Genomic DNA, 26,940 nt, shown 5'->3' with positions numbered 1-26,940 from the left:
TTTATATTTGCTCTTAGCCGCCTTACCCTGGTTTTTAAACTGGGAATGGCAGAATATAAACAAAATTTTAATTTTATTATTATTATTATTATTATTATTATTATTATTATTATTATTAAAAGGCAGAGTATCTGCAGTTTCCCTTCCTGTGTTGCCCTTGCCCCCCGCAAAAGCCTTGCTCTCGGGACGCCCCACAAATGCCCCCACTCCCAGGTGCCCGGGGGGCTCTGCCAGGGAAGGATACAGTTCTCGTCCCCCTTGCGGTTCCGGGGGGGGCCTGGCATGTTGAGCAGCACCAGCTTGGCGTCCTGGGACTTCTTCACGATGGCCTCGTTGAGGCGGATGGCCGTGTGCATCCGCCGGACGTTGGACTGGTTCCTGCGGAAGACGGCGGGGCCTGGTCGGTTGGCTCCAGAAGCCTCCTTGGACCCCACCCTGCCTGCCCGAGCCCAGCGTTGCCCTGCCCCACGACAGAGGTGGGGCGGGAGAAAAGCCCAGCCAGAGAGTCCCCCCCCCCCGCGACACAGAGCAGAGCAGCCCCAAGCAAAGACTTACAGGGTCTCCCACTCCCTGGCAGCGTCAGGCAGAGGAAGGAGGAAGAGAGAGAGCTGGTCATTGACTACCTGGTGCCCGCAAGGGATGCCTGGCTACCCCCTCCCTTGGCACCAAGCCCCCTCCCCTCTGCCCAGCAGCCCCCCTGGTTCCCTGCACCCTCAGCGCCTCCCCAGCCCCTGCCCAAGCGATGCCCCGGTAGGAGCGGGTCCCTCCTGCCCGGGGGGCAGAGGCGCTGGTGCCAGGACTCACGGCTTCATGCTGAAGAAGTCCTTGATGCTCTCGGGGCTGACGGGACTCTTGCCCTTGTTCTTCTCGGCCAGCTTGTCTTTCGTCCAGGTGAGGTGCACCTTCTCCGGGGCGGCCTCTGGCTCCGCCTCCGCCTCCGTTTCGTCGCCCGGAGACGGGGAGCAGCTGGTGGCATTTTTGTCATGGATGAGCTGCACCTGTGGCAGAGGAGGGGGGCGGGAGAGGTTGGGGCCAGGGCACGGACCCCCCGCAGCCCTCAGCCCCGGCCAGGATCGAGGCCATGCCCCACAAGTCTCTGCCTGGGTGGTCAGGGAAGTTTCAGTTGAGATTCAGGGGGCTGGACTAGATGCCCCCAGGGGTCCCTTCCCATGATTCCACCAGTGGACTGGGTTACCTTTGAGGTCCCTGCCTACTCTGATCGCTCTCTTTTTCAGGGCTGCAACCATTTGGCGCTTAATCAGGTTAACTGGAAATGGATTCATTGGGCAGATTCTTTATTTGTGGGATGTAACATCACTGAAGCAGTAGCAGTCCTTTCCTCCTTGCCCAGAGTGGACACACAGCCAGGAGGACTTCCTGTCACACCTGGTCTGGACTTCCTCCCCTTGTGTCTGACCAGGTAGATGGGCGTGGCCCTGGCAGACCCTATAAAGAGGCTAGTCACCCAGCCATCTTTCTCTTGACTCTCTGGATTCCATTTCTTCTTTTTTAAATTTTCAATTAATAAAATTCCAATTGATATCAAATCAAATCTTGCCACATCATAATACAAACAATAAAGCCAATTATGCAAAATTTGCAGAGGACTTCCCATGTTCTGGCTGTTGAGAGAAAGTTCTTTCACTTGTTCCTGCTTTCTTCTCTCTTATTTTCCAGTTTTATCATTCCGACATTAACCCCTTGTCTTGATTCCATCTCTTCTTGATACCTTTTTGCTGTCTTCTGGGTCTCAGCCAGCAGCGCCTGGGCTCAGCCCTCACAAGAAGGTGAACCCCACACCTTTCTCTGCAACTAGAACTAAAGCTCAAGCCTGCCTTCAGGATCACACTGTGAACTGTAAAGCTCATCATTCGTTTTAAAGAAGACTGTTGTGTCGTTATTGTTTTTAAGAGGGAACTAAGGGGGATTTAGCAGGAAGCGGGTGGAGCTTTGGGTTAAACCACAGAGCCCAGGACTTTGCCGATCAGAAGGTCAGCTGTTCAAATCCCCATGACGGGGTGAGCTCCTGTTGCTCGGTCCCTGCTCCTGCCAACCTAGCAGTTCGAAAGCACGTCAGAGTGCAAGTAGATCAATAGGTACCAATCCGGTAGGAAGGTAAACAGCGTTTCCATGCGCTGCTCTGGTTTGCCAGAAGCGGCTCAGTCATGCTGGCCACATGACCCGGAAACTGTACGCTGGCTCCCTTGGCCAATAAAGCGAGATGAGTGCCGCAACCCCAGAGTTGGCCACAACTGGACCTAATGGTCAGGGGTCCCTTTACCTTTACCTTAAGGGGGATTTACCAGGAACAATCCCATCTGGACAAGCCAGACTGGATTGCTTAACGCTAATGATTCTCACGAATCCATCAACTAGCTTTCTGCTATGTATGAGGGAATGTGCTCTGCTTCCAGCTTACTAACCTGAGTGAGGAAGGACAATATTTAATCAATATATCCCGGACCCCCAGCGCCCCCCTGGGCAGCCTCACCTCTTCTTCCGGCTTCTCCTCATTGTCGCCCACCTGCTCGTCGGGGACATTGAGGCGCAAGCGCGTGTTGGTGGGGTTCTTGCGCCGGATGGAGCCGCGCGACTCGTCTGTGATGCTCTGGATCTGGGGGGCAGAAGGGAGAGGAGAGGCCACTGGCAAGGGAGCTGCCCCCAATGGGTGGTGCCAGGCTGGTGCCAGGCTCTGGCTGTGCGCCAGGTGTTTTATCTGCTAGACATCCAACTCATCCTCAGACTCCTTGTGGGCAAAGGCTGAGGTGCCACTTATAAAGCTCATATAACATGCACAGGTTTTCTTTATATCCCCCCCCGTCTGAACACACCCTTAAAACACCCTGTGTGCCCCCCCCCCTTGTGAGAGATGCTTTAGGGTGGTACCCACTGCTGGCCAAGAGACGCTGAGATTTCTGTAGTGAGAATTATAGTATATAATTGACGGCCTACAGGGGGAGAGATGTGAAAAAGATTAAAGAGAGGGCAGGGAAAAATCCTTCTTTACACAGTGCTTCGTTCAACTATGGAACTCCCTCCCACAGGAATCAAGGATGGCCACTAGCTTGGATGCTTTTAAGAGAGAATGAGAGGCATCCATGGGGGATGAGAGGCCGGGGGGGGGGCGACTAGCCAGGAGGGCTCTGCTTGGCCTCCCCAGCCGGAAGCAGTGATGGTTCTAGAAGCCACAGGAGGGGAAGGTGTGTGGGCGATCTGTCTGGAATATAGTTGTATTTCAAGGAGTTAGTGATCTCATCCTCTCTTGAACCCACGCAGCTGAATCCGCTCTCTTCTCTCCCTCTCCCTATATGGGCAATCAATCCAGAAGATCTAGTGATCTGACACGATTACCCTCCCTGCCTCTGTTTCCTCCCCCCCCCCCTAGCTCTTGTTCAGCTCTTTGATGGCTGAGAACAGCCTTTGGTGCCCTAATCTGTGATAGCGCTGGGTACCTTCACCTTCTTTGACGTCGGACATTGTTTGGAGAAAGTGAGGCCTTGGGAGAGGTGGCTAATGAATAATCTGCACGTAGCCAGTCAAGCAAGCCACACAGGCTAACAGACTAGCTAGCTATAAATCCGATAGTTTTGGGCATAGTTGCTGATGCACGGACTGGTGGCTGTGGGGCTGTGCAAACTGAAGCTACCTGGGGGAGCCACTTTGCCACTTCTTGAGGGCTTCCAAGTGGCAGATTGAGGCGCTTCCTTGGCATGTATATATTGCTTGCTGTTTAGAATAGAAACCTTCAATCTTCTCACTCACTCGTGTTTTGTGTTCCTTCTGAATCTCATTTTAAAAGAACCACCTTGCATTTGGCAAGGCAGACGGCACCCCTGTGATCAAATCCTGCTTGTGGGTTTCCCAGAATGAGCCCCCGGTTGGCCCCTGTGAGACGAGGGCAGGTGCAGATTGGACCCAGTTCTAAGGTGCACGGAGGAATCGCTGCAAGAGAGCAAGACTCTCTCCTTCTTAAGGCAGGGCAGATTTCTCCCTTTGCCCTTGCACGAGACCTCGCAGCGCTTCCCAGCCCATAAGTGGGAGGGCGTATTGTGGCCCATCAGCCCCACGGCCACTTACCTCGCGCTCCCTCTCCGTCTTGGTGAGGTGCATCTGCTTGAGGATCTGGGAGCGCTGCTCCATCACCAAGGTCTTCTCGTAGGTGTAGGCGGAGATGTCGCTCTCGTGCTGCGGGAGAGAGAGGGAGAGGGTGGGACATGGGGACTCCCCAGTGAGAACGTGACGCTGGACCAGACAGGCTCCTGGCCGGATCCAGCAGCCGGCTGCTCTGACGGCCTTACCATCTCCACCACTTCCACCTCGGCTGTGATGCGCAGGTGGTACAGGAAAGTCGTCAGGTCCTTCTTCATCTGAATGCTGTTGTCGTCCATCTGGGCCACGGTGAAGATCCGCATCTTGCACTTGCGCCAAACCTACGTGGGAGGAAAAGGGGCGGTGGAACCACTGAGCCAGCGCACAGCCGGCCCTGCCCAGATCAGGGGACTCGTTCTTGGGACAAGGCCTGGCAGAACAGGGAAGCAACAGGAAATACCTGCGATAAAGACCAGGACTAGCCGCCTGAGAAACAGTTTCTATCCAAATGCAATTTTGGATTTAAACGCAGTGTGAGGTAGTCTCTATGGGAGTATATTGTACTTAAAAATGGGGTATCAGATTTTTTAGGGGGTTAACCAGGTTGGGATAGCTGGGATAGCAGGCTTGTTGGTTTTTGAATGTCTGATGTAGATTTTTTCAGTTTCGTTGTTCTGTATGGGACAATGACAATAAAGATTATCATATCCATAGAAGAGTTGCAGATGAAGATGATGGACTATGCGGAACTGGAGAAGCTGACTGGGAAAATTTGAAACCAGCATGATCAAGCTTTCCAAAAAGACTGGAGTGAATTAGTACAATATTTGAAGGATCACTGTAAGCAATTGAAAACACGAGCAGGGTTGTAAGAAGTAATGACAATGATTATTACCTTTTTTACATTTACTTAAAAACTGAGATGAGTTGAATGAGAAAAACATAAAATGGAAGATGTATAACTGCTATGATATAAAGATGAGCTTTGAAAGCCATGGGGGGGGGGAGTCAATAGGCTCATATGAGCAAAAAGTAGAGTGGATAATAAGAATGCGTCTAAATATTAAAAATGGAAATGCAATAAAAATATTATTTAAAAAAACCATGTGCGCCATCCTCCCCAGCAGCCGCCAGAAGAGACTGGAGCTCCAATACAGCCATTTGAGTGGCCCTAAGAGAGTGGGTTTGCTGTTGGGTGTCTCTGCTGAGGACTCTGCCCTTCCTCGTAGAAGCATGGAATGGCAGAGTTGTGGGGTCCCAAGGGACCATCTAGTCCAGCTGTCCTGGACTGGTTGGGCGCAGAGGAACGGTGGGAGGAACCCCCAAGGGGAACCCCAAGGGAAGAGGGCCCAGAGCCCGGGGGTGGGGTGGGGGACAACGGCGACGGGGCAGAGGGAGAAGAAGGAGCAGACCGGGAGGAGGAGGAGGTGTCTGAAGTGGAAGAAGTAACAGGCCTTCGTGAGCAGGAAGAATCAGAGGCAGAGAGAAGTGCAGAATCAGAGGCAGAAGCTGAAGCAGGAGAGGAGGGCCAGACATGAGTCCGGCTGGTGAAGAGTCACAGGTCTCTCCCCCTCCTGCTGCCATGAGCTCCCCTCCCCACTGGTCTCCCAGAACCAGAAGAGGAATGAAGAGGGCGGAGGAGAGGTTGGCGGCATGCAGGCACAGCCTCAGACTGCATGGGGAAATCCTGGAGAGGAGGGGGAAGGTGGGGGTCTTTGATCTCAACAGCTGATTTCCATGGAGTAAGACCACCGAGAACAAGCTGTTCTTCTCATTAGGCCTGACACTCAACCAAGTCAAGATCATGTTTTTGCAGTGCAGGGATCTCAGCGCGACACGCCCTGGCGTCTCCCCAAATACCTTGTGTTGACGCAGCAGGAAGGGCAGCAGCATCAGCATCCCTCCGTCATGCACGATCCACCAGACGTCGATGTGGCCCTCCGAGAAGCGTTCCGAGTTGGCCGGGAACATGGCCAGGTTCTTGGCCACCAGGAGCGCCATGTGCCCAGCGGTGGTCTCTCGCACGAGCTCTGTGGGGCGCAGGAAGGGGAGAGAAGCGTCACCCACAAGAGGAGAGGGCGGACAGGGAACCAGTGCTCGAAATCCACACATTTTGCACCCAGCTAATGGCCACTTGTGACCAAGTGAAGATGCCAGGATGGCATCTGATGTCTCCATCACCTGGAGGTGCGTGGCTGGGGATCCTTAGACCATTTTCACACGCTAATGCCCCATTCTGTAGAATTCTATCTGGACAATCGGAATGAATTCCCGGAACCAAAAAGGTGTGTTGAAAAATACAACTTTCGAACCGCCTGGCCACGAAATGGCAACTAGACGTTCCATTTTGGAAACCGTAACTCTGGTTTAAGGAGCCACTTGGTGCCTCGCTTATATATCTGTGTTTCTAACATGGCAGAGAACCCTAAGGTGAGCAGAGAGTAGATGAAAGGAAGTGATTCTGCCTGCAGCACCTTGTTAATCTTTGGAACTCCCTCCCGCAGGAGACAGCAATGGCCACTGACCTGGGTGGCACTGGAAGAAGATTGGGCCAATTCATGGGGGAGGCGGAGAGGGCCATGGCTGGCTTCTAGCCACAAGGGCCACACTCCCCACCCCCAGCAAGAGGCAACAGGGCTCCTGAGTACCTTCCCTGTGGGTTTCGCACAAGAGACCCCTGTCTGGCCGCTGGGAGAGCAGGGTGCTGGAGTGGGTGGGCCCCCTTTCGCCGCCCCCCGCCCAGCGTGTACCAATGAAGTTCCTCCAGGTCTGGTGGTCCTCCTTGCTGCGCCAGTTGCGAGGCCAGCCGACCAGGACGCTGTTGTGCTGCAGGCCCCCCAGGCCGCTGGACTGGATCAGATGGGACATGCCGTCGCGCACCGAGGTCGACGTCACCACCTGGCAGAAGCCCTTCACCTTCTCTGCCTCCATCAGCCGCCGGATGGACTGCAAGGGAGCAGGGAGGAGAGAAGTTGGAGCCCCTTCCCGGCCGAGAGCAGGGATCGGGACCCTGCAACCCCCAGCCCCGGGAGCGCCGCTCTGCCCTGCTCACCTCCTCTGCCCGCTGGACCTGGGCATGGTTGTCCAGGAAGGTGCCCTCCAGCACGGAGCCCACGATGGTCAGCCCCTTGCCGGCCTTCAGCTGGTTGATGAAGGAGAGCAGCTGCGGGTGGGCCACGTTCTGGTCCTGATCCACGCGGACAAGCACCAGCAGCTGCGGCCTGGGAAGGGGGAGGAGGGAGTTGGCGCTGGCCGGGCCCTCCTCAGAGTAGAACCATTGGGATGCAGGGAACCAAGCTCAACGGCCATCAGTGTCAGTGGGTCTCCTCTTGAGTAGGACTAGCACTGGAGGACTTCTGCCGGCTCTCGCTGCCTCTCCTTGCCAGTCCCAAGTCCCCTTCCTCTCCCCTGCCTTGCCATCTCCCTCTGCTGCCCCATCCCTTAGGGACCATAGAACAGTCGGGTCCCCCAAGAGTCATCTAGTCCAGCCCCCCTGCCATGCAGGAATCACGCCCCCCCTTTGCTCCAGGCCTCGTGCCAGGCACATCTCTGCCCCTCCTGCACTTGTTATGCCTGTTGTGGTGGGCAGCTGATCCAGGGCCCCTGGAACCCCACTGCCCAGCAGCCTTCCCACAGGTGCCCCCCCGGTCTCCCTCCCTCTCCCGCTTCCCACACCCACCCGGTCAGTCTGGCAGAGTCCTGCTCCCTTACCTCCAGTTCTTCGTATGGGGCGGCCCTTCCTCCAGCCGCAAGAGGGCATAACGGGCTGCGCTGAGGGACAGGCCCCGGATCCCATCGCCCCACTCCTTCTCCGCTCTGCAAAGTCAAAGGTCATGCTCTGAGGCCCTTCTGTGCGTTCGTCCTCCACGAAAGGCCCAGAGGGGGGCAACATGAGAACAGGGCCTCTTCTGTGGTGGCTCCCTCTTGGGGAAACGCTCTCCCCAGGGAGGAGAGAGCACTTTGTCTTTAGGCGCCAGGCAAAAACGTTCCTCTTCCACCAGGCCTTTCGCTGATTCAACTGTTTGTGGCCTCTTAGAGTGTTTTTGTTGGTTACTATGTTGTGTATTTTTGTGCTTTAATATTATTATGTGTTGGGATTTAGCCAGAAGTCTGATTGAACTTTGCCAAACATGGGGAACCCCCTGGACTTACTTGTGCTAAGGAGCCAAGGCAGCTTGGCAGAACTAGGGGAAAAAGACCAGCGATGACCATCAAGGAAACCATCAGAGGGCAGGACTGCCAGGCAAGGGGGAGAGGGACCCCTTCTTTTGGGGGGTGCTGGTGCACAGATGCCAAGGCCAGGGGTGTTTTTTTGGGGGGAGGAGCTCCTTGCAGTCGGTTTGCAGCGAAAAGGAGAAGGAGGGCAGAACTGCAAGTGAGCTGGGAGTGACTGGCTGGAGGCCAGAGACGCAAGGATGGCTTTTTGCTGCCCTTAAGGGGGAAGCCAGACCCTCGCAGAATGCAAATACTCTGCAATCCCTTTAAAGGTTTTGACCTTTAAAGCCCTCTGTGGCCTAGGACCATGTACCTATGGGGACTGCCTCTCCTGGTATGCCCCGCAGAGGACCTTAAGGTCCACAAATGACAACACTTTGGAGGTCCCAGGTCGCAAGGTGGTTAGATTGGTCTCAACCAGGGCCAGGGACTTTTCAGCACTGGCCCCAACTTGGTGGAAAGGTCTGTCACAAGAGTCCAGGGCCCTGTGGGACTTGGAATCTTTCTGCAGGGCCTGCAAGACAGAGCTGTTCCGCCTGGCCTTTGGTTTGGACTCAGTCTGACCCTTATGTTTCCCTCCCCTTAAGGTTTTGATCTAAGGGCTACTTTTAAAATGAGGCTGCATTTTAAATTGCATTTTAACCTGTATTTTAAATTGGTTCCCTCCCCCCATTGTGTTTTTACTGTGATTTTATTGGTGTTAGCTGCCCTGAGCACGGCTCTGGCCGGGGAGGGCGGGGTATAAATAAAATTATTATTATTATTATTATTATTATTATTATTATTATTATTATTATTATCATTATCATTATCATCATCATCATCATCATCATCATCATCATCTAGGAGCAGCAGGTTGTAGATATGCGTCAATAGAGTGATATATCATAAAGACACCACAGTCTCTGCTGTGTCTTACTGTCCCGGAAGACAACACAAACTCTGGGGTATATAAATTTAATAAGAGGGAGGGAGGGAGGGGTCAGGAAAGGTGGAGGAGAAACCACCCCCACTACCTCTGCCCTGGAACTCGCAAAGCAGTGGAGTGAAGGAGGCTCCTAAATGTTATTTAGGATTGCAGAGTTGGAAGGGACCCTAAGAGACGTCCAGCCCTAGCAAGACAGGAGTCACTTGGCCTGGGTTCCCCCCCAGAAAAACACCCGGGAGGACCCTCTAGCCCCCGACCCGCCAACTTACCCTCGATATTCAATGTATTTGTAGATGAGTCCTGCAATCAGCATGGCCACCAGCGCATAGTACCAGGAGCAGATGAACATCAGGGCCAGGCAGAGACTCATGCCCAGGAAGGAGAGGGTCCTGTGGGCACCAGGGGGGAGGAGAGCTGAGCCCGGCCCAGAGGAGCACTGGCAGCCGCCCAGGCCTCCCTTGCAACAGGAGGCTCCCCTCCATGGAGAACAGGAAGGGGCCACCCAGGGCCATCTAGACCAACCCCCTCGCTGCCCCGCAGGAACGGCGGCTTGAGAGTCCCTGGCCCTTCGCCACTCACCAGTGGTAATACCGAAACCGCGGCCGCCAGTTGGGGGTCCTCAGCAGCGTCTGCACCGCGCAGGCCAGGTTGACGAACATGTAGCACATCAGGAAGAACCTGGGGGGGGGGAAGCGAGGGCCTGAATGTGGGGGGAGAAAGAGGGAGGCTCAAAGCCCCCCCTTCCCAGCGCCTGGAAGGAACTGCCCCACGTGGGGTGGGAGGGTGGGGCTGGGGAGGGCAGCACTGGCAGAGAGGAGGGGCTGCCCTAGCTTGAGGGATGCTCAAGACCGGGGGGGCGGGCGGGCTGGGCAGCCTGGCCTCTTCCTGGGTGCTGAAGAGAGACCCCCTGCCCCATGCTCAGAAGGGGCCCCAGAGGTCCCAGGAGGGGGCGTACATGGAGAGGATTGGGGCCACCTCGTCCAGGGAGGCAATGAGGATGCCTATTTCGCAGATGCAGGCGGTGAGCAGGAGGGCCCAGGTGGGTTCCCCGTTGGCCTTGCCGTGCCCAAAGACCTGCGGGAGAGGAAGAGAGAAGGCAGAGAGACCGTCAGCAGGAGGGGGTCAGGAAAGGGCCCCATACCTGGTCCTGGGAAGAAATGGCCCCAGCGCCTAGGACTTTTTCGGGTTGGAGGAAAGGCGAGAACAAGGCGGCGCGAGAGAAGTTTGCCAAATGATGGCTGGCCTGGAGAAAGTGGAGAGAGAAGGGAAGGCTCTTTGCCCTCCAATGAAGCTGAAGGGAAAGCCTTTCTTTACACAGTGCAGAGTTAAACTGTGGAACTCCTTCCCGCAAGAGGCAGCAATGGCCAAAATGGGTTGGACTTAAAAGAGGGTGAGGCAAATTGATGGAGGAGGAGAGGGCTATGGGTGGCTCTACTCTGCACCTGAATGGCACTTTCTGGAAACCACAGGGCTCTTGTGCTGGGATCCTGCTTGTGGGTTTCCCACTGCGGTTTCCCCACTGCTTGGCCACTGTGAGAAGAGGATGTTGGGCTGGATCCCGCAGGCTCCCCTGATCTTCTCATGAAGGGGACAGCCAGACATGATTAGGCACTGACAGCAGCCCAGCAGATGAGGTCCAGATCTGTCCCTGTTTGGCCTCTGCTGCCAGAGCAAAAGATGGTTCCTGGTTCCAGGGGGCAGCCAAGTCTTCCAGGAGCTGATCCGAAGTCCCCTTTCGGTTATTGTCCAATCCCTCCTGCTCCATAATTTGAGCCTTTTATTTTTTGCAAAATCACACGAGTTTTTTTTTAAATTGCAAATTTTGCCAGGCTCTTCATGGCGACACTTTGCTGATTTTGCCTCCTCGTTCCTTTTAGCAGAAAGGCAGTGCCAAGTTGTTCAGGGTGCTTAAAACAAAAATGGAGCAGAAAGAACTCAAAAAAAGATTTCTCTGAACTGAGAGAAGCAGCAGTAAAAATGTCAAATGCAATCCAGTGTGATCAAAAGACATTTATTTCACAAATACACCCATGGAGTTTGAACTTGCAGTGAGTGACCAGGAAGGAGCCTGTGAGGTTGTAGTGAACAGCACCACGAAAATGTCACCCCAGTGTGTGGCAGCCACAAAAAGGGCAAATTCCATGCTAGGGATCGCCTGTCATGGCTGCATTGCAGGGGGCTGGACTAGATGGCCCTTGGGGTCCCTTCTAATTCTACGATTCCATGGAAATAAAACTGACACTATCCTAAGGCTGTTACACAAATCTATGGTGCAGCTACACTTGTGTATAATTCTGATTTATGGTTGGGAAATTGAATGAATGGGGAAGTCACGGCTCTATGATGTCCTTGCTGGGTGGGCCCCAGCCGCCCCCTGCACCAGCCCCGTTGCCTCCTTGCTCTCCTTTTGCTGTGGGGCCCAGGCAGGAGTCCAGACAGCCCCTGCCCCTCGGCAGCCGAGGAAACAGCTTTGGGCGAGAAGCTGCCAGGGGCGAAGGAAGGACCTTGCAGCTTCTGGCTCCAGAGCACCTTGCGGAAAGTGTGGAGCGGCAGACAAGGTGGATGTGGCAGGTGCAGCCGAAGCAGCTGACAACTCTGGCTACTTGAAGGGGGCACCTCAAGGGCAGGAGGAGGCGCAGGAGCAAAGGGGGGGCTGCGTCCAAACCCTCAAGGCTCAGCGAGGAGGGGGCTGCAGGAACCGTGCACGGGGGCACTGCAAGGGCGGAAGGAGAAGCAAAAGATGAAGGCACGTGGCCAGCCCCCTCCCTCCCTCCCGTCTCAAGGTGGGATCAGATGTTCACTAGGACGAAAAGGCAACTGAACGGCTCCAGACTTCCTTAGCTGCAGTCTTGGCAAATCAGCTTACGGACATTAGCAGAGTCTGCTGCTTCAGGCCAAAGGGAGCTCATCTAGTCCAGCCTCCTGTTCTCAGGGTTAGGATTATGATGCTGTTGCATGGCACATGTCTGTTTACATTCCAGCACAGCTTGCCGGGAACTTCTGTTTGTGTATTGTTTTTGCTTCGTGCTTTTGCTTGGACATGAAGGGGAGCAGACATGTTTTTCCTTTGTCCTGATGCTGAATAAAATGCTTGTAAATACGCTTACATATGCCTCTGTCCGCTACTTCTGTTGCAAAGAGTTCTTATCTCTGCTGGCTTGCGTGCTCAGTCTCTAAAGGTCTCTGAGACTTGAGTCGCAGTTTTGATGCTGTTCTGAGAACCGGAGTTCACCCGGCTGCTGGCCAGTGGGCTGGAGCCAGCTGGGGGCTGCCAATTGCCCCCGTCTCCCAGGACGCATCCCAATACTCACAGGGGCCGACCAGATACTTCTTCCGGAGAAGCGCAGGCAAGGGCAACTCTCCCCTCCTGGGGTTTCCAGCAACTGGTACCTCCGACCACGGAGCCTGAGCCCTCTTCTCCTCCACCCATTTGTCCATCCAGCTTGCCACTGTCTTCTCGAGGAAGGAGCTCCATAGCTTGACTATGCCTGGGCTTCTGGCGCACAGCTGGAGACAGGGCACTCGGCTAGACCCAGCCTGGCTCAAACCCAGCACGATGCCCCCCCCTGTTTCTCCTGCACCCACTCTGACCTTAGCTGGCTTGATGCTTCCGCTCAAGAGGGGCTTCACCATCCAACCAATTTGATTTGAGAGGAGACAAGGGGACAGGTGACCTTGGAGATGCGGGCGCTGAGATTGGCAGGGGAAAGCTGCCCGTTGTCAGGGGCCCTGGGCTTCTTTTGTTTCTGACACCTGGAGATGTTTCTGTCGGAGGCAGTTTGAGGGCTGCGTGTTGGAAACCGCTCCCTGCCTGGCCTGGGGGGCAGCCGACCTCACAGGGCCCTGGGGGGGGGACGCAGCCGTGCCCACAGCCCAGGTGGCTTTTAAAGGGATGAGATGCAGGGATGGAGAATTAATTGCTCTTGTTATAATTTGGGAGTATATTGGGAAACTAATAAGAAAGATTACAAAAGAAGAGATACGTGGAAGGAGGAGGAGGGAGAACTCTTTCAGGCGCCATCAGCAAAAGGGAACTTCCAGGCCACCTGCTAGGAATTATGGAAATAATCTTTGGGCTCTCCTGGACGCCTCTGACTGGCCACAGAGGAAGCAGGAGGACACAAGAAGCGCCCGTTGGATCAGGGCCAAGGGCCAAGCTGCTCCACCATCCTGTTCTCCCAGTGGTCAACCTGTGGGAAGCCAGCAAGCGGGATCTGAGCATGAGAGCAACTCGCCCCTCCTGCGGTTTCAAGCCACTGGGATTCAGGAGCCTGTCTGCCCCCGACCGCGCAGGCAGAGGAGAGCCTCTCCTCTGTGGTTTTGGCTAATCCTAGTGAGGAAAACTCCTGGCCTGATCCTGCTGAGGGTGCAAGGAGGGTTGGGACGCACCCTGTCCGACCAACCCCTTGCTGTGTGCGCACACAGGCGTGTGCATGTGTCTGTACCCGTTTGTGTGCGAGAGAGAGGGGGCAGGGAGGGGGCACAGGAGTGGGGGTAGGAAAGCCGACGTCTCCTCCTGTTACCCAGCAGGGCTCGTCCCTCAAGTGAAGACTGCAAAAGAGGCAGCGGAGGAGGGAGTTTAAAATTAGCCGCAAGTCCCTGTCGGCTGTCGGCTTGGATTTGCGCAGATGTGGCTCACTAAGTGCGCCGAGTGCCCTGAGAAACGGGGAGGCCCACAGCCCACACCCAGGCCGGCTTCACCAGCACAGACACACGCACAGCACATCAGGCCAAGTCAGACGGGGAGCTGGGCCAGGGTCAAAACCAGTTGCATCTCTCTCCCACCTGTTTCTCCAAGGAGCTCAAGGGGGCCTGCAGGATTCTGCCCCCCCAACAACCGTGAGAGGGGGCTAGGCTGCGAGGCAGGGACTGGCCCCCAAGAACTGACCCTCCTGGTGAGCTTCATTTGAACCCAGGTCTCTCTCCCAAGTGCTGGTCCGACCCTCTAAGCGCTGTGCCCTTCCCCCCTTTTCCTGCTACTAGGAAACAAGACCTCTCTCCGTCGGTTGCAATAAAGAATCTGAAGCAGTTATTTAAAAGGCCAATTAGAAATAAACATTAAAGTTACATTATATAGATACACACACACACATATATAATAAAGAGTAGAAAACATGCATACTTATTAAAACCACTTCTCAAGATTATGGGTTGAAGTTATGAGCCTGGAAAGTGCGCTGGGACAAAAACATTTCTAGCCCATAACAGGGCAGTGAAAGGGAGTTCCCAAGAGTGTGGAATTAGTTGCAGAAGTTCCAGCTCTGCAGATCCCAGCCCCTGGGGGGGGGGCACAGAGTGACCTGAGGCCGCAAGTGTAGGAAGGAAGAAGACCCCCGATCCTTTCCTCCCATGGGCCCCTTCTATATTCTGCAGGAGGGGGCAGGGTCCTCACCAACACCCCCCCAAAAAAACCCTTCACCACAACCAGGAAGGGTCTTTCCGACTGCCCCCCACCCCGTGCTGTGGCCACGCTCCTCCCTTCCCCCAGGCAGGCAGGCACTTACCCGCAGGAAGGGGACGATGCCGTCGCGAGAGATGGCCTGCAGCAGGCGAGGGGCCCCCGTCAGGCTCTGCAGCCCAGCTCCGCAGGTGGAGAAGAAGGACCCAAAGACAATGACCCAGGGAGAGGGCCAGGCCAGGGTGCCCACCACCAGGTTCCCGCTCACGGCCTCGCCAAACCTGGAGGGGCAAAGGGGCAGGGCTGAATGGACCGGCAAGCTCTGCCTTCTGTAGAGTTGCATCTTCAGTGCTTTGGGTTTCGGTGTTTTGATTCTATGGTTCTGTGCTTCTGCGGTTTGCTGAGAGCTGCTTTTGGGCACAGCACCTCGTGGGCAAAGCGGCACGTAAGTCAACGCAATGGATCAGCTGCTCACCTTGCTGCCCTCTGCTGCTCTGAGCCCCATCCCATCTCACAGAGCAGAACTGCCTCCTCTGGCTTTGCTTTATAAAATTTGCACAGCGCTTGATTGTAAAACAATAACCCTCAAAGCAGTTTACAAAAAAGATAAAGCAATAAAATCATCTGTAAGAAGAATGAATAACAAGCTGGCACCAACTTTCTAAGCAACTGGACAGGCTTGTCCAAACCAACATGCAGGCATCAAAAAGAGAGCAGTGAAGGCACCTGCCTGATATCAAGAGGCAGTGAGTTCCAAGGGTTAGGTGCTGCCACCCTAAAGGATCAATTCCTTAAAAATGCAGAATGGATATTATGTGGCACCTGTAGGAGAGCCACTTCCGCAGATCAAAGAGGTCAAGGGGGCATTTATCGGGGTGACCTTGCAGGTAAACTGGGCCCAAGTTGCAAAGGGCTTTCTATACTAACAGTTTTGACTTGGCCTGATAGCAAACGGGCCTGATAGTGCAGATTTCCGGGCAGAGGTCTTGCATGCTGACAAGGCCTCCTCCCTGTCAGCAATTGTGCTGCAACATTCTGCACTAACTGTAGCTTCTGGATCGGGAGCAAAGAGATCTAGTCTTGATCCCTGCTGGGCACCTTCTGGGCCCAAAGAGGCCAGAGGTTGCCATAACTGATGCCCCCAAAGCACAGCCCTCCCAACATTTCCATCCCCAAAATCGGGACGTCAGGAGGGGTTCGCCTGCGCTTTCTGCTCACTTGCTCCAGAGTGAGCCTCCTTTGGGCCAGGATTCCAGCTCTTGACTTGTGCCACACCAGAAACAGGACATTCTGGGATCCAGACAGAAGCTGGGATCAGACACTTGTGAGGGTGTGAAGAAAGGCCCCACCTGCTCCACCCTTTCCCCAGGGGACTGAGGAACGTGCAGGACTGGACCAACTAACTCGGACTCTTCCTGGTCAGACAGAGCCAGGGGTCACCCTCCCAGGGGAAGGGAGGGAGACTTCCACAATCCAAGTGGCCTTGGCATCGGGTTCCCTCCAACTACATTGTTGTGGCATGGGCAGGATCAGTCCAGATTTAGAGCACGGTGCTTAGGTTTATTTCATAGTCTACACGGACCTTCTACTGGTTCCCCACCCACTTTTATTCTGAAAAATGTTCTTTAATTTGACTGCTGGATTGTGTGTGTTTCAGAATGCCCCCTCCCTGTGCCCAGGTGCTTGGCATTTGGGCTACTGGAAGGTTAGGGCTGGAAGTGACTGGCACACTCTCCTGAGGTCTGGGGAGACTCAGCGGCAGCCTGGGCTGCCTTTACTCTCTGAGTAACTCACAAGGGATGTCAGTGGGAGGGGGCTGGCAGCAGCAGCTAGCAGAGAGTAAGACCCATTGGCAGCCCTGCAGGGCTGTTGTGTTGCAGTTGGCAAGGAAGTGGGCAGGAGAGCCTTCTCTGGGCTCCCTCTTCGTCTCAGAGGGATGCAGCGTTGGGAAAGGGCGGGGCTGCTTCTCCCCTTGTGTAAGGGGCCCGCGGGGACCCCTGGACGAGTTCGGCTCAGAGCAAAAAGTCCCTTCTTTCCTGGCAGCCACCTCGCTGTGCCAACCTTGCAAGGCTTATTAGTCCTAATTTTATTTCCATTTTTATTTTATTTTATTGATTTGCTAACAAACCTAAAGTGCAAGCGTGACGAAACAGAAGGAATCAAAGACTTAGCCCACAAAGCGTCTCAGCCTGGAAGGACGAAAGCGAAAAGGAAAAGGACACAGCACAGCCCCAAAGCAGGAGAGGAAAGCACAAAGATTCCCTTTGCAAATCATCAAGATTTTTGAAATAAATAAAGAAAAGCATTCTCCAGCTGCGTGTCCCAGCCTTGCAAAGGTTCCGTATGGCCCTAAATGAGCTGGTGGCCCTCCGTGACCAGGTGTCTCGGTATTTGTATAGGGAATAAAGCCATTAGTATTATGACCCAGAAATGTCAGTGGCGGCTGCAGCAGCACCTTGGGTGGCCTAGATAGGGGAAGGGCAGCTGCATCCCGGCTGCCAGGAGGGAGCTCAGCCCCACAGGCAGCAGCCGAGGCCGGCATCCTGCCGGGCGAAGAGAGCAGGGAAGCGTGAGGGGTCCCCTGGCAGGGTGGGGGGTTGTTGGGGGGGCTGCACCGGGCGCAGAGTTTTCTGTCTTCCAAGGGCTTAGCAGGGGGTCCCTCTCAAGGCCACTGCTTTGCTTATGCTCTTTATGTGGCACATTTTGTGTTTTACGCTGCAAACCTTCTCTTTATAGAGGGCGGCATATGCATTTATTCAAGTTATATGCCAAAGACCACAGGGCAGTTTGTAACAAGAGGACGCAAGTTTGAAAATATAACAGTGTTATCTTAAGATCCTTGCGTCTTCCACAACAATAGCAAAAAAACCATACCCAGCCACAGACATGTTTAAGGAGGCTGCCGAATGTTTAATCAACCCGAGGCCTGGTATTATCATTTTATAAATTATTATTACAGTCATACCTCGGGTTACAGACACTTCAGGTTGCGATTTTTGGGTTACGGGCCTCCGAAACCCGGAAGTACCGGAACAGGTTACTTACAGGTTTTGGCGGTCACACATGCGCAGAAGCACTAAATTGCACTTTGCACATGTGCAGAAGCACCGAATCACAACCTGCGTGTGTGCAGACGCGCCGCTGTGGGTTGCGAACACTGTGGGTTGCGAACGTGCATCCCGCATGGATCATGTTCGCAACCCGAGCCTCCACTGTATTATTATTATTATTATTATTATTATTATTATTATTATTATTATGCCAGAAGGCCAGGGGTCCCCCAGCCCAGAGAGACTCCCTTGCTCCCCTCTCGGCCACAGAGAGAAGAATACTCACTTGTCCCGGAGCACGACACCCTCGATGCAAGCGCCAAAGAGGATGACGGAGCTGATGTCTGTGGGGGCGTTAAGGAAGGAGTCGGAGGGCAGCTGGGATGGCTGGAAGCTCTGCCTGGTCCTGAAGGACGCCCCCCCCCCTGGGACCAGGCTGGGGGGAATCAGGGCAAGTGCTGGCACGGGGCATGGGGGAGACAGAAGGGCAGTTTTTGGTGAGAGGGGTCGCCTGTCTGAGATTATTTAGCTGCGGTTCCTGCATTGTGGGGGGTTGGGCTAGATGGCCTTTGGGGGTCCCTTCCCACTCGACAACCCCATGATTCTGTGCTGCCATTGGAGCCGCTTGCTGTCTTCCTTCTTGACGTGGGAGCTCTTCCTCCCTTGTCTTTGGGTCGGCGTCCCAAAGAGGCAAAAGAGGAGGCAAAAGAGGAGACTCAAAGGGAACACCTGGAAGGCACCGATTTATTATTTGCTTATTTCATAAAATTTATACGCCGCTTCACAAGAAAAACAGGCACCACCTCAAAGTGGTTTACAAAGAGAAAGCAGTAGCAAGAAAAATTAACAGCAACGTTTAAAGATTTTTTTTGGAAAGCGAAAATGACGACAGACCAAAAACAGATTAAAACACATGTTAACTTTCTAACTGAGCTTGTCTAAAGAAAAATGCTTTTAGTTGGCCCCCCAAAATTGCCTGCCTGGTATCAATGAGCAGTGAGTTCCAAAGGTCGCATTCTTACACGTGCATAAGGGATATTTATGCGGCAGCTGCAGCAGCGCTGCTTGTGCATATCAAAGCGGTCAGGTGGGCTCATGTGGAGCAAGGCAAATGTCCCGTCCCCAAAGATGGAGGCGACCCCCGCAAAATGGGCATAGCGGCTCCTGGCCCAACATGTGCCCAGGGGGCAATATATATGTGTGACACAGAGACAGGTTTTTTTTGGGGGGGGGTCTCTGCTCTGGGGCAATAGGCCAGCAGCCCCTGAACTGGCCACACAGGTATGACCTCTGTCACCTGCCTGAGCCCCACCTGGGGCTGCCGACAGCAGAGGGGCTCAGGACCAGTCAGCCCGGTTCTCCAGGGCCCCCACCTCCCTCTGGGAAGAGGGGCAGGCTGCCCGGAGGCAAAGGATACAGACTGCGGACGTGGTGGCGATGGCGAGGATGGTGCCCGTGGGGATGGACTTCTGAGCGTCACGCAGGTCTCCAGACCTGTTGGAACCAGCCATGATCCCTGGGGAAGAGGGAGGAAAAGGTCAGTTGGAAGGGACACCCCAGGGTCATCTAGCCCAACCCCCTGCAATGCAGGAAACACAGCGAAAGACAGATGGCCCCTGAGCCTCTGTTTTGAAACCTCCAAGGAAGGAGAGGCCCCCCCACCTTCCCAGGGAGTCTTTCCCCCAGTCAAACAGCTCTGACCATCAGAAAGCTTTCCCTAAGGTTCGGCTGGAATCTCCTTTCTTGTAACTGGAAGCCATGGGTTCGAGTCCTGCCCTCCAGAGCAGGAGAAAACAAGCTTGCTCTCTCTTCCAGGTATGTAAAGATGGGTATCATCTCTCCTCTTAGGCTCCTCTTTGTCAAGCTAAACCCTTTTGCAAACTCACCACTGGACACCGTATTCCAGGTGAGAGGAGAAGGTCTCCTCATTGGGGAACTTCTCCTGCATCCTCAAAAAGGATGCTTGAAGAGGAAGAGGCTTCCGATTCTGGTGCCCAACTGAGCCCCCCGCCAGTGTCCCTCTTGGGTGCAGATGTGAGATCCCTTCCTCTCGTTATCGTGGCCCAATTAGTGCCAGCTGTGGCGGTTAATGAGCTGCACATGAGGGTGCTTGTTTGTAACAAGGTCAGGCCAGGACCGGGGCTGCCGTGGGGGCTCCTTCTGTGGAAGCTTTGCAGGACAGAGCACTGCCCCCAACCCCCCAAAAAGGGGGTTTCGTGAGGGGCACGAGAGGAAGAGGCTGCAGTGTCTGGGATCTCGGCCCCTTGAAGAATGTGGGGAGAGAGGAATTCGGCTCAGTTCAAGTGCTAAAGGGAAGCGGCCTCATCTGCACATTCCAAAACAATCTGCTGACCGAAACTCAGCTCTCCTTTGAGAGCCACCTTTCCCTGAATTTTGCAATGCCCTTCTGCAACCAAATAAGCTGCACAAAATTGTGTCTATTCCGGGAAAGCATATGCACTGCACAGGCTGGCGAATATTTTATAAATGCATTGTGTCAGAGGAAAAGGCACGCAAAAAAAAATGTGTGTTAGCGAAAGTGTGTACTGAAATGCTAATCAGTTTTCATGGTGGGTTTTTTTTTTGCTTTTAATAGAACCCCCACCCCACAAACACCTGCTGAACCATGGAGGTTGTTTTCTGCTGCTCCAGAGAAGCGGACACGGAGCAATGGATCCAAACTACAAGAAAGAAGATTCCACCTAAACATTAGGAAGAACTTCCTGACAGTAAGAGCTATTTGACAGTGGAATTTGCTGCCAAGGAGTGTGGTGGAGTCTTCTACTTTGGAGGTCTTTAAGCAGAGGCTTGACAACCATATGTCAGGAGTGCTCTGATGGTGTTTCCTGCTTGGCAGGGGGTTGGACTCGATGGCCCTTGGGGTCTCTTCCAACTCTATGAAATATGATTCTAGGATTGAGCCTCACATGGGACAAAAGAGAAGCTGAAATCGACAGGGAGGCCGACCCCTGACCTTTGCCCAAAGGTCTTGCACTGCTCCCTCCCCAGGACCTGAGGAGCGGGCTGCGGGATGAGCCTTTCCCTGCCCTCCCCGGTGTCTGGGGACTCGTGAAGCGGACCCCCTTCCAGCCTCTGAACTGGGGTGGGGGCTGCTGTGCTTCTCAATCCTCACCTGCCCCTGGGGCAAAGGGGGGCATCATCAAAATGGCCCGAGGTCCAGGGCTCCATTTACTGCGTTGGGGGCAGAAAGTAGGGAGGTGGGATCGATGACGCCCAGCCCCAAACTTCCCCAGCCCCCATATGGCCTCCTAAAAGTCATGCCTGGCAGGTGGGGCAACTGAGAGCTGGAGGAAGCGCTCAGCACCCGAGACCCGCTCCGTCCCCAGGCACCCTCCTCACCTGTGCCCCAGAGACTCTGCCCCACCTGCACCCAGGTGCACCCCCCCCCCACCGGAGTCCATTACCTGTGACTGAAGGGAAGTAGATGCCCACCAGGAGGGTGAAGTAGGAGGTCATGTCGCTGAAGACGTAGGGCTGGTCCATGTCCAGGAGAGCATCTGCAGGGGCCGCCGAGGTCAACCCAGACTTCTCAATGATCACCCCTTTGGGCAAGTAGGTGCTCCAGAGGTTTTCTGTGGGGGGAAATGCCATGAAGCAGGGCGGGTGAGTGGCTGCCATCCCCAGGGGGTGGCCCCACCCTCTACACCTGTGGAGGAAGGCCCCCCAACCCACCGCCAAGCCCCCCACCTTGGGCTGGGTTTGGGCACCGCACAACTGGCACGGTCCCTCTCTGCCTTCTTGCCAGAAATGCCACTAGTTCTGCCCCCAGAGCCCGTCTGAGGCCTCTGCCCCCTCCATGCCCCCTTGCCCCTCCCCCTCTGGGCAACTCACCTGCCAGCAGGTCAGGGAAGAGCCTCTGCCCCATGGCACTCTAGGGTTTTAGGGAGCACCGCCTTGATAGGTTTTTTTTTGTGGGTTTACAGATATTCTTAGAGAGAAGGAAATGAACTGTGCCACCCTCCCCATCCTGGAGACACAGCCGCAGGAAAGCGGAGAGCCGGTGTTGGTGTAGCAGTTAGAGTGATGGATTAGGACTTGGGAGATCAAGGTTCGAATCCTGATCGATGCATGCTGACAGCTCATTTATTTGTCTTGGGTTGGGGTGTTGCCGAGGGGGTATTGTTGCAGATGATACAATATTTTTGTATCTTTATTTCGGACTTATGTGGAAATTGTTCAATTTGGTTGTGTGCTTTTTGAAGTTTTCTTTATTATTTATAACTGCTTTTGAACAACAATGGTGATAGTGTACATCCTTGTCTAGTTCCTTTTTGTATCTTACATTCGTCCGTTATCACCTGGTTTATGATTAATTTTGCTTTGTGCTCTGAATAAATCGCTGATATTCCTTTCTGAAATTTAGGCCCGCATTTAATTTCTTCAACTAACTTTGTCATGAATTTCCAAGAGACGTCGTCAAAGGCTTTTTCAGCATCTATAAACATCATTGCTGCTTTCTTTTCATTTTTGACCTCCAGGTATTCTATTATATTCAAAATATTCCTTATATTCTCCTTCTTTTGTCTATGTTATGTGGATTTTTTTAAATACGTTGTAAGCCTCCTTGAGCATAGTTTTCACTTTGGAAAGGCGACATACAAATAAAATGATTGATTGATTGATCGATTGATCCCCACTTGGCCAAGAAATTCCCTGGGGGTGCCCTTGGGGGCAAGTTGCCACTGTGAGGATTAAACGAAGAGGGGGAGAAAACGCCCCCTTGAGCTTCTTGGAGGAAAAGGGGGGGATATTCAGGCCATAAATGAATAGAGCTGCCCAGGTCCCCCGTGGCTTTTGGGGCTCCCTGTTTGCCCCCCAGTGATGCCCCCGAGAGGCCTCCTACCTTGGATGAGGCCGGAAGCGGCTCCCGGGATGCCCTGGATCTCGGTGACATTGTTGAGGGCGAAGTACTCGTCGCAGGAGGCGTTGAGGAAGCGGGAGGAGCAGAAGAGACCCCAGAGCTGGGAGCCGATGGTCTCGTTGCCCTCCTGGACCACCTTGGTGCAGGTGTCAAAGCCGTCGCGGGACAGAGTCCGGTTGCCCAGCAGGCAGATCCTGGGAGGGGGGAGAGTAGGGGAGGGGTCACCTCTTTGCCGCCTCCTGGCCAGAGGGGCCGCCCGGCAGGTTCTGCCCCTTCCCCACCCGAAGGGGAGGAGGGACTATGGACTTAGTTATAGAGTTGTAGAGAGCCCAGCGGGAACGAGAGTACAGGGGTACCTCTGGTTGAGAACGGGATCCGTTCCGGAGGCCCGTTCGCAACCTGAAAAGAACGTAACCCGCGTCTGCGCATGTGCGAGATGCGATTTACCAGTATACCTGAAGGAGCGTCTCCACCCCCATCGTTCTGCCCGGACACTGAGGTCCAGGGCCGAGGGCCTTCTGGTGGTTCCCTCCCTGCAAGAAGCTAAGATATAGGGAACCAGGCAGAGGGCCTTCTCGGTAGTGGCACCCGCCCTGTGGAACGCCCTCCCATCAGATGTCAAAGAGATAGCAACTACCTGACATTCAGAGGACATCTTAAGGCAGCCCTGTTCAGGGAAGTTTTTAATGTGTGACAAGTTAGTGTATTTTTGGTCTTTGTGGAAGCCGCCCAGAGTGGCTGGGGAAACCCAGCCAGATGGGCGGGGTACAAATAATAAATTATTTTTATTATTATTATTATTATTATTATTATTATTATTATTATTATTATTATTATTATTCTGCGCATGCGTGTGACGTCATTTTGCATGTCTGCGCATGCGCAAGTGGTGAAACCCGGAAGTAACCCTTTCCGGTACTTCTGGGTCTCCGTGGGACGCAACCTGAAGCAAACGTAACATGAGATACGACTGTATTGAAATGGAGACACACGCCCCTCCCACTTTAAACATTATTATTATTATTATTATTATTATTATTATTATTATTATTATTATTATTATTACCCCGCCCATCTGGCTGGGTTTCCCCAGTCACTCTGGGCGGCTTCCAACGAAATACTAAAATACAGTAGTCCTTCAAGTATTAAAATACCTTCAGGTATTTATACTTTAAAGTGAGGGTTCCCAAGAAACCCGAGGCCTTTCTGCTAGGTATTGTCAGACCAGAGCTTCTAAAGGAATAGTTTCATTTGTTTCTGTATGCTATGACAGCGGCAGAAATAGTTTATGACTGCACAAAAATGGAACGAAGAAGTTCCCACGAAAGAAGGCTGGCTTAGGAAGATGATGGGATATATGCTGCGACTAACTGAGAATCAGGGAACAAAACAGGGGGGAAGAAATTCTTGAAGGATGGAAATATTTTGAAAAAAATAGCATGGTTGTGTTAAAATGCATGCAGGATTTGAAGTATGAGAATTTGCGGTTTAATAATTTGGAATTAACGCATGTAATGGATAAAAGAGAAGTAACACCGCAGCTTTATAAGGGAATGAACCCCATGGAAGGTGAAGGGGGAGTTAAGGGATATGAGAGATAGGTTTGGATGGTGCTTCCGAAGAATTTGTAAAATTTGTAAAAATAATAATAATTATATTAAAAAAAGAGATGGAAGCCCCCGTTTGGCGTGGGCCGGGCTGGGTGTTCTTCCTGGTTGGCACTTACGGGAAGCTGGGCGGGTCAAAGGCCGACTTGATGACTCCGGCGTAGATGGCCAGGATGGAGAGGATGACGCAGCCCAGGAAGACCAGGGCAAACTTGTTGACGTACTTGACGCCCACAAAGACCACGGTGGCCATGCAGGTGAGCACACACGTCCCGTAGACACGCATGTTGTTGAGCATGGCAGCCGCTTCTCCGCTGGCGTCCTCGCCCTTGAAGATGGCCATTGGGGGGAAGATGTAGGCCTGGAGGAGAGGAAGGAAGTGTTAGGACATAGTTCCCTTCTACCTTGAGAACAGATGTGTGGAGCTGTTGTGTGTCACATGTCTGTTTACATTCCAGCACAGCTTGCCGGGAACTTCCGTTTGTGTATTGCTTTTGCTTTGTGCTTTGTGCTTGGACACGAAGGGGAGCAGACATGTTTTTCCTTTGTCCTGATGCTGAATAAAATGCTTGTAAATATGCTTACATGTGCCTCTGTCCGCTCTTCCGTTGCAAAGAGTTCTTATCTCTGCTGGCTTGCGTGCTCAGTCTCTAAAGGTCTCTGAGGCTTGAGTCACAGTTTTGATGCTGTTCTGAGAACCGGAGTTTGCCCGGCTGCCGGCCGGTGGGCTGGAGCCAGCTGGGGGCTGCCAATTGCCCCCGTCTCCCAGGACGCATCCCAACAGGAAGGAGACCCAACTCAGAGGAAGGCAGGGCCACCCCCCCCCCCTCAGAACCACAACCTTGTGGGCTTGGAAATGGCCCCAGGGACACGGAGAGCTGCTGGATCAGGCCAAGGGGGCCCCACAGAGTCCAGCATGTGGTTCTCACAGCAGCCAAACAGACGCCCATCATGGGAAACCAAGGAGCAGGATCCGAGCACCTGAGCAACTCTCCCCTCCTGTGGCTTCCAGCTGCCTCCGACTGTAGAGGCAGAGCAGAGACATCCTGGCTAGGAGCCCTCGATAACTTTTCCTCCATGAACTTGTTTTGCTGGCCATGACTGCCTCCTGTGGCAGGGAGTTCCACAGTTTATCCACTGCGTGATAAACTGCGTGATAATCCATTCAGTTTCATTGGATTCCCATGAGTTCTAGTGTTGGGGGGGGGGAAAGCTTTTCTGTACCGTGCATAATTTTATAAACTTCTATCATGTCACCTCTTACTTGCCCTTTCTCTAAACTATTATTCATATTATTCGTATTATTAACATTAGTGCTTCACCTGTAGATCTTAGCAGGGTTCACAACATTAAAATACAGTGGACGCTCGGGTTGCGAACGTGATCTGTGTGGGATGCACATTCGCAACCTGCCGCGTCCGCAACCTGCAGTGGTGTGTCTGCACACGTGCAGATTGCAATCCAGCACATCTGTGCATGCGCAAAGTGCGATTTAGCGCTTCTGTGCATGCACGGCCGCTGAAACCCAGAAGTAACCCGTTCCGGTACTTCCGGGTTTTGGCAGTCCGCAACCCAAAAAAACGCAACCTGAAGTGTCTGTAACCCGAGGTATGACTACAAAAAACACATCCTAAAACAAGAACAAACCCATAGCCCCCTGCCCCCCACCAACTGTACAGCCCCCAATGCCGCCCCTTTCCTCCTAGGGGAGTTGCTCTAAATAATAATAATAATAATAATAATAATAATAATAATAATAATAATAATAATTTATCATCGATTTGGTCCAGTCCAACCTCTTACAATGCAGGGATCACAGCTAATGAATCCCTGGCAGACAACCCCCCCCCCAACCTTGGCTTAGAAACCTCCAAGGAAGGAGAGTTGGCCACCTTCCAAGGGAGTCCGTTCCTCTTGCCCCCCAAAGTTCTTCCTGATGTTCAGTTGGAAACATTTTTCTTGCACTTTGAATCTGGAGCAGCAGAAAAACCAAGCTGGCTCCTCCTTCAGTGGGGCAGCCCTCCGGGTGCCTCTCATGCCAGGTCTCAGAAGTGGGCCAAGCAGCTCCCCAGAGGGGCGAGGGGTGGGCCCAGCTGGAGGTGGGGGTGCAGGAGGGTCTCCTTCACTGACCTGGCACAGGGTGCCGTGGGGAAGGCTTCGGAGAGGCTCCCTGGGGCTGGTGGGGGGTTTCTGTCCTCGCTTGGGTCAAATGAGGGCAGGGCTGTGCATCTTGCGAAACAGCGGGGAGGGGGGGACACCCCTATCACAAACTGCAAAAAGGGTTCTGGGAGCCCAGAGACGCAGATTATTGCACCAAAAGGAGATTAAATTACCCCAGCTCATTTTAATGCTTTTAACGTGGATGACAGCTCCCCAATCTCAGGGTGATAATTAATCTGTGAAAGGATATATGCTACGGATTGTCAGTTCACATATCTTCACGGCAGAGGCATAATTCCACACTCGAGCATCTTGGAAACGCAAGTTATTTAATATATGTGATAAGTGCTGAAATGGCCTCTTTAGCAAGAGCTTGGGTGAGAGGGTGACATAAACGATCCCATTTGCGCCTAGAAATTGGGAACAATGAACTCTGGCGCTGAGCAGTGGGACGAGGAAATATGCAAGGGGCTCCTCTTGGAAAAGGATGGGGCAAGGCTGCGGCTTTCTAAAAGGCAGAGGCTGCTGCTCCTTTTGCTGCTAGGATTTTCCATGGTGGTTTAATTTTGATTGCAAGTGTTTCCTGAGAAGAGTGTCGTGAAGCCCCGAGA

General features: G+C 53.4%; 1 protein-coding gene across 2 annotated transcripts in view; it reads right to left on the bottom strand.

The window, feature by feature from the left end:
- Positions 1-26,940, bottom strand: part of SLC12A5 (solute carrier family 12 member 5) — a 108,080-nt gene that overhangs the window by 1,315 nt on the left and 79,825 nt on the right. For both annotated transcript variants that reach the window (XM_082225860.1, XM_082225861.1), the window contains exons 7-25: positions 24,289-24,530; positions 22,545-22,756; positions 21,106-21,273; positions 19,098-19,196; positions 17,967-18,024; positions 14,737-14,911; positions 10,188-10,306; positions 9,812-9,910; positions 9,502-9,621; positions 7,801-7,905; positions 7,142-7,310; positions 6,840-7,035; positions 5,950-6,119; positions 4,299-4,430; positions 4,078-4,185; positions 2,492-2,614; positions 805-998; positions 556-570; positions 245-378 (exon numbers count right to left, since the gene is read on the bottom strand). In XM_082225860.1, the coding sequence (XP_082081986.1) occupies positions 245-378; positions 556-570; positions 805-998; positions 2,492-2,614; positions 4,078-4,185; positions 4,299-4,430; positions 5,950-6,119; positions 6,840-7,035; positions 7,142-7,310; positions 7,801-7,905; positions 9,502-9,621; positions 9,812-9,910; positions 10,188-10,306; positions 14,737-14,911; positions 17,967-18,024; positions 19,098-19,196; positions 21,106-21,273; positions 22,545-22,756; positions 24,289-24,530 (2,638 nt within the window). The remainder of the gene's footprint in view (positions 1-244; positions 379-555; positions 571-804; positions 999-2,491; positions 2,615-4,077; positions 4,186-4,298; positions 4,431-5,949; positions 6,120-6,839; positions 7,036-7,141; positions 7,311-7,800; positions 7,906-9,501; positions 9,622-9,811; positions 9,911-10,187; positions 10,307-14,736; positions 14,912-17,966; positions 18,025-19,097; positions 19,197-21,105; positions 21,274-22,544; positions 22,757-24,288; positions 24,531-26,940) is intronic.

The sequence above is a fragment of the Podarcis vaucheri genome (assembly GCF_965113315.1).
Source record: "Podarcis vaucheri genome assembly, chromosome: 6".
Taxonomy (NCBI): domain Eukaryota; kingdom Metazoa; phylum Chordata; class Lepidosauria; order Squamata; family Lacertidae; genus Podarcis; species Podarcis vaucheri.
Note: the sequence above shows the minus strand (reverse complement) of the source record. Positions and strands in the feature narration are given on the sequence as shown.